The following is a 14487-nucleotide window of genomic DNA, read 5'->3' on the forward strand; positions in this document are numbered from 1 at the left end:
CTTTACTAGGCTTCCATAAATTAAAGCATTATAAGAGTCTGTCTATGCAATTGTTGAGGGCTTCTTAATTGATAAAGAATTTTTGTATTTACAATCTAAATTGTAGCTTAGACTTACCAAAAAAAAAAAAAAAAAGAAGAGTAACTGCATAAATCAGTACTTAAATTTCCCTTGGCATTTAAGCTAGCCTAAGGAAGTCCCAAGACTGTCTCACCTCTGAATTTTTAACATGGTTATTGAACACTGGAAGATGAAGTTTCAGTTCACATGTTCAGTGCAAAGGTCACAAGCTCTGCAAGACCATGATCAGAAACATTCCAGGGCAGTGTTGCTTAATTCATGGCAACAGCTTTATTTAACAAAAGCACTCGAGGAATGGTTTCCCTCCATAACTCCATATGGGATCAAACATGAAACAAGTCAGCTTATTCCAAGAAGTGGCTTCTCTGACCACATGAGAGCTGGGTGTTTTGAGAATTTGTTTTGGCTGATTTTGTCTCTTTTTGTTTGTTTAAACTTTGATTTACAAAGATCTTTCATTCTGAAAGCATTTCCATCTAATTGTAGCAGAAAAAGAGCCACGGCATACATATTTGGCAGGAACGTCTCCCCTGCTTGGAGAAAAACAGATACATGAAATGTGGAAAAACAACCCACACACCACGATATTCTGACTGTCACTGATCTAGGAAAGTATCTTCCAAGAACAGCCATTTGCTCCTAGTGAACGGCTGGCAACAGTTTGCTTGGGTCAGACAGGGGTTTCTGAAGACAAGTTCCTTTTCTCAGATAATTAGTATTTTTTTATCATTTCCCATCAAGCTGCTCAAAAACTTGTGCTATTTCATATGTGCATCTAAAACAACTTACTAGATTTAGAGCTGTGGAAGTCACCTTGGATTATTTCCCTTCACCTCCTCCCTCCTTAAGCAAGGGACTACAGAGATGTCTGTTGAAGTATCGCTGCCACAGAAGCCAAATGGAAAAAACTGCCCATCTATATCCAAAATGAGAAGCCACTAATACAGGTGTTAAATATTTCTTTACACATACCTTAGGAAAATTCATACAGGAAGCTTTGGAGTAAAATCATAAGCCACAACATAGAAGGAGATAACTGTTCTCAAAGGGAGCAATAAACCGAATTCTGGTCAGTTCCTCAAGAACTGACAACTAACACACAGTTATAATGAGGATATACTTATCCTGAGTACTTGGTCTGATTTCCATTCCAAAGTAAGCCATATACAAATGCACCTGAATTCTGCAAGAAGGTTAATACCGTGTTCTCATATACTGAGGAATACCCGGAAAAAACAAACCAGACTTCCAAGACAGCATTCCATTTCAGTGAGTCTCATATGCTGACAGTACATTGGGATAGCACACAGTAATTTCAGCTTTTTTATTTTGGTCTTTGTTTTAACACACAACACTTCCTCTTTCCAATTCATGCCCTAGCTAATGAAAAGTGTTTCCTTTTACGTTTCCTCCCTGGATGGCATCTAAATGAATTTAAAATTCAAACAATAAAGATATTGATGAAAATACTGTTTTCTCCTCTAGACAAGATGGTATTAAATTTCATGCATTATATGGTACTTTGAGATCATGATTTTTTCTGTTGCTTATATTAGTAAAGTAATATTAAAATAGCATAAGACAGGACATCGTCAAGCCTTTCCCATGACAATTTTAAAATTAAAATGGAAAGATACCCTGGGGACCAGTTACTTTAGAAATATATACTAAACAGCTTTCCTTTTTTTTTTTTTTTCTGAAACAGCTGTATTGAACATTGGTAAAGACAAAACAGCAGTTCTGACAGGAAACTGGTTCAATACATTATTCCTAGATTGATTAACTGTCAAGATTTATCTTTCATTTAGGAAAAAAATAAGTCAGTCTTACTATGCTAGCCAAACTCTCATAAATACTATATAAAAGTGATGTTTACATACATATACTGACAATATATAACAAAGACAAATGAATAGCAACAGACAAAAAAGCACATTACTGAACAGCTGAGAGGCATAAACACTTTCCATGTTTACACAATGACTTGCACTAGATGTTTAGTCACAAAAATGCTTTCTAATGAAAAGCTCAACTATGGCTTTAACCAAAAATTCATTCAAAGTACACATGGTGTTTAATTTCCCTTTCACAGTTGTGGTTGTTCAGTGTAAGGCAGAACTGGGGAAGGAAAAGAGATGAACAGGTTTGGAAGAGAGAAAGGGAACTTCAGTGCTTTTTCTCCTTCCCTATAGCATCTTCAGCTGCAGGATTTTGCTACCTCCGTTGTCCAATGACTTCAGTGAGCCTGGCACTGGCTTCTTTTCTCTTAGATTTGAGCCAGTTCACCCTGCTAGTTGTTGCTAATCAGTACACAAAGGGATCAGATACAGAACACAAGACTCCCTGAAGAAGGCTGAAGCAGAAAGGAAATGCACATTTAGATAACTGATACCTGTGCCAAAGCTAGTGAGGCAACTAGCTGGGTTTTGTGCAACCACTTTGTTTTGCCTGCATAGCAAACACTGTCACTTCTCTATGCCTATAATGAACAGTTTTCTGTTCCTGTACCCCACTTGGAAGAGTCCACACCACTGAGGGGTTTCATCAACTTAAGCTCCTTAGGGGTCCCGTTCTTTGCTGAATGGCATAGGCTGGCATTAAGAACAGGTTTCAGAAGTGATATCATATACAGAATAAAAATGCTAACCTTGAATTGTATTTACAAGGATGTTAATTAAGAGGTATGACTTCACTGTAAGAAACTGGTTGCCAAATGAGCAGCTGAGTAAGTCTTCCACACTAAGCTTTTTTAGCTAGGCAAGCAAATGGGAACCCAATTAAAATAAAGCTATAAGTAGTTTAACACCCTAAATCACTTCTGTAACTGCAAAAATGATGGTACTCTCTGAAGATAAATACAATTCAATCGCTTGCAGCATCCAAAGACTGAGATATGAAAATGAAACTTAACCCAAAAAATGGCTCAAGATGATTTGTGTTGCAGTTTGTAAAAGTAAGCTTCATGTTAACACCTGCACTTTCAAATTAAAGTTCTCCAATTTGTTCCAATTTGTTTGTGTATAAAAGTTTTTTTTCATTTTTTGCCAAGAGACCAAGACAGGAGCACTAGTAAAAACTGTCACTAATCATGTACTACTTGAACTCACTTCACTGACTCTGAAGCATAGGAAAAGTAAGGAAAGGACTGACAAGGAAGTGTTCCAGTGAAAGAAGAGCCTTTAATCTAAGCCAAGCCCGAGTGTATAGTATGCCACTACAAGCTTAAGTGGCCAGCCACAGAATCCAACTACTCGTCTTTACAGAGACATGCTGACCTAACCTATATCCAAGTCAATGTTGAAGTCTCCTACAAGGGGAAATGAAGTGTACACATTATAATAATTTTAACTGTGGTGATTCAGAACTTCTAGCAAAATCTCTCTAGTAGTTCTGTAGAAGACCTACCTTCTTATATCATAAAGAATTTTTAATTCTAAAAACAATGGAAAAGTACATAACTTCCATGTAACAATATGTAACAACATACGCAATCAAAGCATACAATTGCTCCCTGAAAATATTATTTCAAGGATAAACCACTTGGAATGAAAGGCCCACATGGACCCCTTCAGGTTCAGGTGAACATTGCCTTAGAAGTTTTCCACTTGTCTTTGTACAGAGACAAAGAAGTTAGACTGACACAGCTGCTACTGTTTAGCATAATAGTTCAGATTCAGAGATTCTTACTGAACTACTTTTTGACAAGATACAAAGATGGGATAAACATCACCTTTGCCAGAACGGCAATAACATGCAGATTAAGTCTTTTGTTTTGACAAATCACAATCGTCTAAACTTGGGAAGTTTATCAGATATGTAAGCATTTGCATGCACTGGGAAAATGCATACAAATGGGAAAAGCACCTCTCAGGAGTAGCTGGAGATTTGGAGTGGACAGCTCTCCAGCAGCATGCCAGCTATGCAGAGAAGGTCATCTCAAGATCCGCCAAGTCCTGCTTCCACTAGCAGCAAGTCTGCTTAGACTGCCCACTAAACCCCCTATGAACCATCCCACCAACAACCCTGCAGGATAATTCCAGTAAGGGAGCTATGCTTCAGCAATAGGAAGCTCAAGGGTCATATGTTAGTTATCTAGTAAGAGGCTCAGAGCTCATGAAAAAATTAGTAACGCTAGAAGAGAGGAAGAGCTACCATGAAATAATATTGTCAATTTAAATATATGTTGTCTAGAATGGAGAAGGCAGATAGCACCCAAGAAAGGGCATGTTGTTACCTTTTGGGACACTGTCAACAGCCACCATTTATAACTAATCCAATTCCTAATTCTAATCTTATCAATGCTTTCATGATATTGGGGGAAGGGGGATTATTACATCCCCTCCCTCTCTTACAATTGTATCAAGTACAAGAGGGGAAGGAGCAAGGAGAGTATTAAATCTTCCCCATTACCATGTTACTATATACAAAAGCAGAATTAGAAGCACTGGGACCTCAGTGTTCCAGAATCTACTCCAGACCACTGTTTAAGCTTTCTACTACCAATGTCTTTGTTATACTAATTTTTTGTAAATTCTTTTTCCATAAACTGTCCCTCCTTTCTTCCCAAAATACTTGGCCATCCATTTAAAAGCCTTTAACAGAAGTTGACACCAAATACATTGTTTTGGGACACCACTGCAGCACTTGTAGCTGCTTCTACAGTAACTAGATGGGGGAAGTTATTTTCCATTTTTTCCAGACTAGCGTTCAGTCTATTCAACTAAATTGTCTGCTGTATCATTATCTGCATGATAGTCTCCACGACTTACATGCACTTCAGTGGGAGAATCACAATTTTCATTTTCCCTACAAATAACCACTCCTCTGAAGGGAGACAGTTCTCACAACTTTAGCTGGCTTGCTTATCAGTCAGTCATCAGCTTAAGAAAATCTGGTTTCCAATTTGCTCATCTAGCCACAAAAGTTGGGTTTGGGACACTCAGCCGGCTCATTTGGCAGCCAGTTTCTTACAGAGAAGCTATGCCTTTCTCAAGTAACATCCTTGTATGGATCAAGTATTCATGAAATTTGAGTGACTTTGTCTAGCAGCCTGCAGACCCCCTTCACGCTCCAACTTCAATGTATTAAATCTCCAGTGCCTTTGGGCACACCATATATAGCGGTGGGGGCGGGGTGTGCTGCAGGGGGGTGGAATTTAACCCTTTATCAGCATTGCTTTTAAAGGGGAAAAAAAAGGCAGCTTGGAGGCATGATGCTCCTTCTTTCCATTCTCTAATGAGTTTTTCCTCTAAGTAACAGACCCACTCTGCCTTACATATACATGCACTTACTAAAGCATTTTAGAACTATATAGTTGACCGCCAAACCACAGAAAGACACAGCAGCAGCAAGACCCCAGGAGCTCGCTGATCACTCTCTCTTACACCCCCCCACCACCTGACATGGCATTATTCAAGGTTACAGAGAATCAGGAATAGTAACCTTGTCCTGCGACTAGTATCGACTCGCTCACTGGCGATTCACAAACCACACTACCAACCCTCACACAGGACAGCAGCATTTCTCTAGTCTCTGATGCAGTGCTAGGTTGGATTACTAAGCTTAAGGGCACAGCCTTCAAGCTTTGCTTGCACCCAATATTTAAGGTTAGGTCTTTTTATTTTGTATAAAGTGACAATGTGAATGGCAGAGTAATAAGAACCACTGAAGTGAAGGAGGAGGGAAAAGGGGAGGATTTCAAGTTTGATAGCTGACATTTTCCCATAAATAATAGTTTACCTTTTGTTAACCAAGAGCAGCTGAACAAAAGGCTGTATAAAATTAGTCTTGTAGCATATGCCTGCCACTCTGGACAGCAAGTATATAGACATGCAGACTGAACCCACAAAACCCCAGACAACATGGGACATGGGGAAGATACAGCAACAAGCTCCAACATGACCATTGAGAATCCCATTGAGATTTGATTCCTGAATTTCAGGTCCCTGCCAGCCTTTTAATCCAACCAAACACAGCATTTGGAAGTTCTGTACATTTACAATACCTTAATTAGCAAAAAGTAGTTTATAACAAAAAGGTAGATGGTAGTTTATAACAACATTGGCTATCCACAAAAATATATGGGATGGGCGTGTAATACAAGCAAAGAAAAGATAAGATTTAGCAAACCTGACAGGACGCCTTTAAATATTTTGGTAATGCATGGAGACCAACCAACATTAAAGGGAAAATGACGCCACACAAGTTCAGCTATTACTTTTAGCTCACTAAAGGACCCTTCTCCCCTCCCAGCACTGAGATTCAAAGGCAAGCAGTTGCTATTCTGACAACCCTGGAAGGCAGTGATATGAGAGCAGCCTAGGTTTACATGTGTGATCTTAGCAGAGATTATGCTATAGTAACAAACAGGAGTAAAACACAGGAGGTGACAACAGCAGCCTCTGGTTGGATTAATCTATTTCAGGAGTGAGTTTAAGACATTTCACATGTTCGTTTGTTCAGTAGAGTTCATTTCCACTACAGCATTTCAAGACATACTTCACAGTCCCCAGAATTTTAGGTATTCAACTCTGAAGAGTGACCTGCATCCATTGTTGGTCCAACAAGTTTAGAAATTGCCTCCCTAGTGCTGGGAGGTAACCCATTTTCTCCAACTCGGCACCAGTGCAGAGGCATATAGCACAAAGCATGCAGAACTATAAAACAATAAATATTCGAAATTCCCAGTTCAAGTCTTAGTCACTTCAAAAATATTTCAACTATATATGTAGGAAAACTGCTGACTAGATATCATCCTATCCAACAAATTCACCATCTGAGGTTTTAAAAATGCATGTCATACAAGCAAATGAAATAACAGTAATGGAACTCTTGTTTCTTAGAGTTGAACATAGAAGTATTAATTTATTCTTATTAATAAATGTCAGTATTGCACACATGGGTACCAAGTCTTACTCCTTTTCTTATTATACTATAAAGCTGGAGCATTCAAAGCTGGCCAACATCTTTAGCTGCTAAATAAGATTATTAGCTATGGACTCTATAGCTGAAAAATTATTTTGTTGAGGACTGACAGAAAGAGAGGAAGAAAGAAGTAGCTTAGTGCCAAAAGAACTTTAGGAAAGAAGTACTACTCCTGTCTTAGCCACATACACTTTCTTTTCTTCAAGATGGGAGGGCAAAGGTGAAAGAGAAAGAAAAAGTTGTCCAAGGTGACACTGCATAGTAAAAAAGTTTTTCAACTCAAGTTAGAAAACAGTTAGCAGATAGCGCAGCTCCAATTCCTTAGCACATTTTTTTATCTGTTCCCATGACTTTCAAAATTGATTTGGATGCACAAGCCTAATTTGTTAGGAGGACCAAACCCATCTCACCCACACAGCCCTTCTTCAAGCACAGACAGGGAAAGTAGAAAACCAATGGAAGGAGCTGCAGCTGAGCCCATGAGAACAGCTAAAACAAGGACATATGCTTAACATATTTTAGGAACAGGGACATCCATTCACTACATTAACCAATACTTGCATTGCCAAGCAGTAGTCCCATTCCCATCCAGTATTTCTACACTTTAATTAAGACTTTGAATTATAGGGTAAAAGCATTAGTAAAAATTATATACTACATAATTATGATCCAAGATTATATACATAACTGCTCTATTGAAATTGGATTACAGCTGAAGACAATAAACCCCTTCTGTGAAATCTTATCTGTGGTAACATTAGTCTTGCATTCAGTGCATTGTTCGTGCAGCTTAAGATCTGTGCTCTCAACACATCGTGATTCTTTGTCTGATGGAAAGACACCAACAACTTTGCAGGAAGGAAGGGAGTATGGGAGGAAAACTAGGAAGAGACAGGGTCAAGACAGTACTGAAAGAGGAATGATACCTCCTTAACTTTAAAACAGAGGAACTAGGTAGTTTTCCTCTAAGGAAGCATGGTCTAGCAAGCATGTTTACATGCTCTGAAGATTTAGCTGAAAGGAGAAACTGCTACACATGATGCAAGAGTTCATCACTAAAGTGAGGCAAAAAGTCAGCCAGACCTTCTCTCCCAGTTATGAGATACACTTCAAGACATTGGTTTTAACAGAACTGTAGTTAAAAAAACTAGATTATGGGTATAGTTGACTAGTTTCATGCCTATTTATTGTATGCACATCTCCACTCATATTTTCTCAAGAAAGTTACTATAACCTCAGAGGTCTATGCTGCAGTCTGCAAGCATTAACGCTCTTACACATAGTAATACTCTTGGTTTTTCAGAGACATGCTTTAAGTAAAAACAGTCCACAATAGTTGCCTGAATGGCCATGGCATTTCTGCTTCTTCCAATTTTTATTCACTGATAACTGTCTGAAGTCATGTTTAATTAAGCCAGTCGTATAACATAGATTATCACCAGCAGCAAAACCTGACAACTTTACTGTATTTACCCTAAAACTTTAAGTGTATTTCAGCATTAGTCAAAGCAAAGCAGAGGAGGTTTTGATTCTGTCCGGTGTGGTATTAAAGCCAAAAGTTTTCATTCTCTTACTAAAGAGAATCAAATAAAAAACCACTTCTGCATGCAGGGAAGAGCCAGGAGCTAAAGAGGTGACTCAGCTAAAAGGAAGGTAAGGCAGAGTAAACCAAGAGGTAACTGTTTAGCACCAAATACCTGAACATTATTGTTAAGTTAAAAAGTAGTGTGAAATTTAAGACTGTTAAAACCCCTTATCATTCTGAAGATGTTAAATCCACATTACGTAGATCACATACGAACAAAATAACTTACTCCCTTGCTTTTTTCACCAGGAAAAAAAATAAAAAGGAAAGTACAAGCATCAGTAACTTAATCTGAAGCATTGTCTTCAGATGGGCACCTGTATGTGCATTTGCATTTGATACCAGAAATAAAAACACAGTAAGTATGATAAATGACAGGTGCATCAGTACAAAGGAGAATACTGGGTTTCTCACATATACTCAAAGTATGAATTCCTCTAGTTCATGCATATTCTCCTCTAAGGCTGAAGCTCTAGCAGTCACAGCACCAGCAACACAGTGAAGTATTGCATATTAAGACCAGGATACACTCCTAAAATTTTTCATCATTTTGTTAGGAAGCAAACACCCTAATCATTAGAAAATGGAATAGCAAAAGCCTGCATCACATTTGTATCACATGCTGCAGTTTCATATAAGTAGCCCTTGAGCAAGAGACACAGAACTGAGAACACAGGCATATTCCCTTTGCATTAGCCAACTGTTTTGGTGAGACATGGGTGACCGTGGAGTAAAGCTCAGCATTTGGCAGTGACTGCAAGACATTACACAAAAGCAACCATGTTTAACCTGCCATTCCTGCCTAACTACGCTATTGCTTCTTCTCATACCAGTTTAGCTTGGGCCAGATTCCTCTGCAATTAAAATAAACTTATACCAACACTAGAAGAAGGGAGAAAAGTTTTCTGGTTTCTGTCATGTTGAGTTAAATTGGCTGAGAGAAGCATCTCCTGAGCACACACAGCCAAGCCTGTGAGAGAAGGAATTGAGATCCCTCATTCTCTGAGTAGCCATGAGATGTTAAGACAGCTTGCTCCCTCCTATTGTGAAACCAGAGCTTTACCCTACATTAGAGCAGCTTAGACATAAATTTAATCAGTAAATTTCTCCAAGGTACCAGATAAGTAGCTTTCCGTTCAGCTGACAGTTATGCATTTGAATGCCTTCCCCTATACCTGCACATTCTTCCAAAAGTTGCATCTTCTACAGTGAGTAGGACAATAAGAAGGAATGCATTTTATTTGTAACCTAAAAAGACAAAGAATCCAAGAATATATGCAAATCCAGGATTCAATAAAGCAATCTAATTTAACAAGTCTTGTCTACATGCATTGATAGCCCTATGAACCACTGACATGCACTGATCTGACAAGAAACTTAGGAGTTTGTGAATTAACCTGATCAGTTAAGATCCTGACCAAAGACTGAACTGATGCAAGCAAAAGGAAGGAACAGAGTGGCTCAGAGCAAGCAGAAAAAGACCTTAAATCCTTTCTTGCAGTGAAGGGAGCCATGGTGCTGCTACAGGGTTATGCTTCTGTAGAGCAATATGAGAAGTAGAGGGTTACACACCATTAGGTTGACTGAATTTGGCAACTCCATGCTTTCCCTACAAAGTGTTAGAAGTCTGCTATTGAAGTGTTTTGACCATCTACCACTTATCACCAAATGATGCTAAAGCACACAGCAGCTGAGGCTTGGCATAATGCAGGCATTACTTAACCTGCAACTTGTGGTGTTTTCCACTTTCTGCAAACTCACTTGAATCCAGGTAATTTATCTACACAAGCCAAATGTCCTAAAGTTGTTTCAACGTTTTCTGAGATTATGGTTTAGCTTGCAGCCTATTGATATTTCTAAGAAAAGAAAAACAGAGGTGCTCTTTCAGTCTGAGAGATGAAACAATCAAGCACATTCTGCATTTTGACATATCAGTTAGCATATTATATTTAAATACGAGTGGGACTACAGTAAAATCTTTTTCTAGTTTAAAGTCCTATTCTAGTTGGGTTTATTACAGTAACATCTAGTTACTACTATAGCATTGACAGTTATGTCCACACAACAAACGTGGCCAGACAAAAGAAAAATTTCAGAGTTGCAACATTGTTACTTTTGTAGAATGCTTTGAAACACAGCTGGAGCATTTCCCCTGCTGCTGTGGTAGGATTTTACCTCCGACAGTGAAGTTTCAAGTGGTAAGCAACCAGACTAGGTTTCAACAGCAGCTCTATGACAAAAAAATTGGCTTTTGCTTCCCTCCACCTACCTCCCCACAGGAATAGTTTAATCACTTACTTTCATGCATCATTGTAGTATTTGCAGGCACTGCCACCTTGAAAGCAGTGTTCAGGGTTCCACTTTCTTTAATGTTTGCCACTACTGTAACAGTCAATATTCTCTGTTTTAGAGACTGTATGCGCTCAGAACACGAGGCAACAGCTCAACTCAGACCAGAACCAACTCGACTAAAAAGAGACTGCTCCAGACATCCCAGTTAAGACCTGAAATCTGCATTTCTCAGCATTCAAAGGATGACCAACTATCCTGATCTTGTCTGGAAAATGTGGATGTGTAGTCTTGTTTTGAGACTTGGAACACCCATTAAGTAGCCACCCGCAGTGTTATTTCCCTTCTCACTTGACAGAGTCACAAAATAGGAGTGGAATGAGGAAAAATGATGGGGAATGGACAGTGACTCCCAGGTGGAGAGGTGGAAAGACCAGAGAGGAACAGGACCAAAGGTAACAAATCAGTAGCGATGTTAGGAAAGGAATATCATGTTCTAGGCAAAAAAATAAGGGAGCCAGTAACTTTTGTTGATAAAAACCTCAGGGACAGGATCAAACTCCTTATAACTCATCTCAAACAGGGTGAGGAGGATATATCCTGGGGAAGGAGAAACTGCATCCAAGAAAACTACTCTTTCAGCAGCTTACATATGAGATCTGCCTGTACTCAAATCTTACCTGCATGACATTGGTCTGAGGGAATATCCTGCTCACCAGCTTTCCTCACTTGCATACCGAGCAGAGCCAGAGTTTTTAACTACTAATATTAAGCTTTCAGGCTACCATTCCTGTCTTGCATTTTAGGTTTGTTTTTACACTATTAGTCAAACAAAGTACTTAAGTGATGCACTAAGTACTCTTCTGGAAGGCTGCCTTTCTATTATCGTTGCTTTTATGAGGCTATAAATAGCATTCTTAGAATTAAACAAGAAATAACCCTCGCAGCTTTGCAGCCACCCTTTCTCAAAAAAAGTTGTTCACATCGCCCATATTTTTAGCCAAAGTGAGAAAGACTACAGTATAAACTGTTCCCAACAGCCAGTCTCTCCCAAACAATTCCCCTTGAGTGAATAATAAGTACTTGTAAATACTCATCAGGTACACCCGCATTAAGGAACCACCAAAACCCACTAATCAAGAACAACAGTACATCATTAATTTGCAGAATAAAAGCCTTCCTCAACAGAAGCTGAAGGCTTGAAAATACTTACTTGTTTTAACACAATTTCTAGGTCTACAGGACACAAGAACACCCAAAACCAATTCTATGAGACATGCACTTTTTTCAAAGCACACTGTTGAAAATAAAATTAGGTATGTAAAATAAATTAAGCTTCTTTATTTAGAAGTTACTTCTAGAAAAGCTGTAGGGTTTAAGCAAGGCTAGAATATCTTTGTTCCCTTTGCAATTTTTAGATTTAAAGTCCACGAAATACCTTGGAGCTCCTGTCCCAAGTACTCTTCACTAAGTAATGGAGAAGACATCACTTTAAAAGATGAATATTTTATGCTATGGCCAAAACCCGTCAATTATGTCTTTTTACACACTTCAACAAGAACTTTCATACTACTGAGAACACAAAAACTACAAGCTTTTCAGCCTGTACCACAAGTCCTAAGTTATACTCTGAAATGAATGCAAAAAGGTAGCTTTTTTACTGTCTTAAGAACATCATGCCTCATTTCATTCTGGTCTTCATTATTACGTGTGTGCTCTAGGAAGCCCACTAGCAGGAAGATACTTTGATACCACAAAAAGCTGTAAGCAGCCCAACTATAACAACATTGCTGAGTTGGATTTTTTTTTTAACTTCACTGTCCATCAAATACATCTCACATTCTCCAAGTGTCATTTTAAGGTTTTTCTTTTTCCACAAAATTCGTACTTTGTCCTCTGACACTAGCAACTTTAAGAAACAAAAAATACTCTTCCAGACCTTCCTAGAAAAATTATTTGAGGTACAGCAATATTAGAGAAGATAGAAAAAGTGCCCCTGCAAACTGAAGACAAAGGCATCGCCACATTTCCCTAGGTTAAACACCTTCATCTATCAGTTAAGCAAGCATCCCACAGGAAACTCTTGTACTACCCCTGTCCTCGGGCAGATTTTCCCCTGAAGCCCCTTGTTATGCTGTCCGATTTCATACTGGGAGGAAACTACATCCAACACTGAATTTACTGGAAAATTCCAGCAAAATCCCCCGCGTTGACCCCCAGAGCAGAAGGGGGAAGACAGCAGATCGCCATTTTCCAGCCTCAAATGAAAAATCAAGTTTCAAACCATCACAGCAAGAAACTGTCCCAATGAAACTTAAGACACTTTCAGTACATTTTGAAGAAACCGCTGTCTCTTTTAAGATCTATGAAACAATAGTCAGAGTCACCAGAAACAAAATTTGAAACGCTTCGGTTTTGCAAGTTAAGACCACATAAAGCAAGTTCCCGTTTTTGTATTAGTAGATGTAGTTGGTGTTCACAAGGGTGAGTACCTCTGCTAACTTTTTGACTACTTTTTATTTATTTATAAATAAATAAGCAAAAAGGAGTCCTTCCTTCGATACAGCTATCTTCCTTCCCTATTTATTCGTTTTTTCTTTCTCCGATGGGTCACACGCCGAACACAGTTGTACAAAGCAGACTACACTTCGCATTAGAAGCGTTAGGAGATGGGGGGGGGCGCCTCTAAACTTCTCTCTCTTGCATCTCCACGGCCCCGCCACCCCTCGGTACGCGCCCAACGAGCTCCCTCTGAGGGGCAGCGTCCGCAGCAGCCCGATGCCCCCTCCGCAAACCGCGCACAGGCAGCCCGGACCTCCGGCGACCGCCACCGGGGACAGCGTCTCCCGCATCTTGCGGAGAGTCCCCCCCCCGGCTCACCTTCACCTCCTCCTCCCGGGCGGCGGTGTGGAGCGACGCCCGGTGGGAGCAAGGCGCGGCCGGGACGCCGCACACCCTCCCCCAGTGTTTCAGCGGCTCCCGCCCCCCGCACAGGCCGCTGGCGGGACGCCCTTGCCCCCAACCCCGAGCCCATCCCAGGCTCCTGAGCCCCGCGGTAGGAGCCGAGCGCCTCCGCGGGCTGCGGGAGCTCTGCGGCCGGTCCCCACCGCCGCCCGCCCCCTGGGAGGCAGCGATGCGGGCGGGGGCCCTCTGGCGCCGGCCAGGGGCGGGAGCGCGGCCGCCCCCTCCCTCCCTCCCGCGCCGCGCACCGGCTCACCTCGTCGTCGTGGTGCTGGCAGTAGCTGGCCCGGTCGGGGAAAACGGAGAGGATGTTGTATGGCGAGGCAGGGTAGGGCGGGCTGAGGGCGAGCGGCGCGGCGGGGCCGGCGGCGGCGGGGCCGGCGGCGAAGCGCTCGATGAAGTGGTCCTTGGTGAGGCGGACGCGCTGGTGCGCCCGCACGCAGTTGTCGCACAGGTGCTCCTGGCAGTCGAGGCAGCGGGAGCTGGCGGCGTTGCCCTCATCGCAGGAGCTGCAGCGGGGCTCGCCCTGCCGGCTGTGGGGCCGCCGCAGCAGGAGCGCCGCCGAGCCGCCGCCCGAGGAGGAGGAGGACGAAGACGTCGAGGAGGGCGCGGCCGAGGCGGCGGCGGCGGCGGGCGAGGAGCCGGCG

At 41.2% G+C, this 14487-nt stretch overlaps 1 protein-coding gene across 1 annotated transcript in view; it reads right to left on the reverse strand.

The window, feature by feature from the left end:
* The window catches only part of TRIM71 (tripartite motif containing 71), a 54960-nt gene that overhangs the window by 39604 nt on the left and 869 nt on the right, over positions 1-14487 (reverse strand). Inside the window, exon 2 of the mRNA XM_027676122.1 lies at positions 14097-14487. This exon is cut by the window's right edge and continues 2 nt beyond it. Coding sequence (XP_027531923.1) covers positions 14097-14487 — 391 coding nt within the window. The remainder of the gene's footprint in view (positions 1-14096) is intronic.

The sequence above is a fragment of the Neopelma chrysocephalum genome, unplaced genomic scaffold (genome assembly GCF_003984885.1).
Source record: "Neopelma chrysocephalum unplaced genomic scaffold, ASM398488v2 Primary Assembly neopelma1_26, whole genome shotgun sequence".
In the NCBI taxonomy this organism is placed as follows: Eukaryota; Metazoa; Chordata; class Aves; order Passeriformes; family Pipridae; genus Neopelma; species Neopelma chrysocephalum.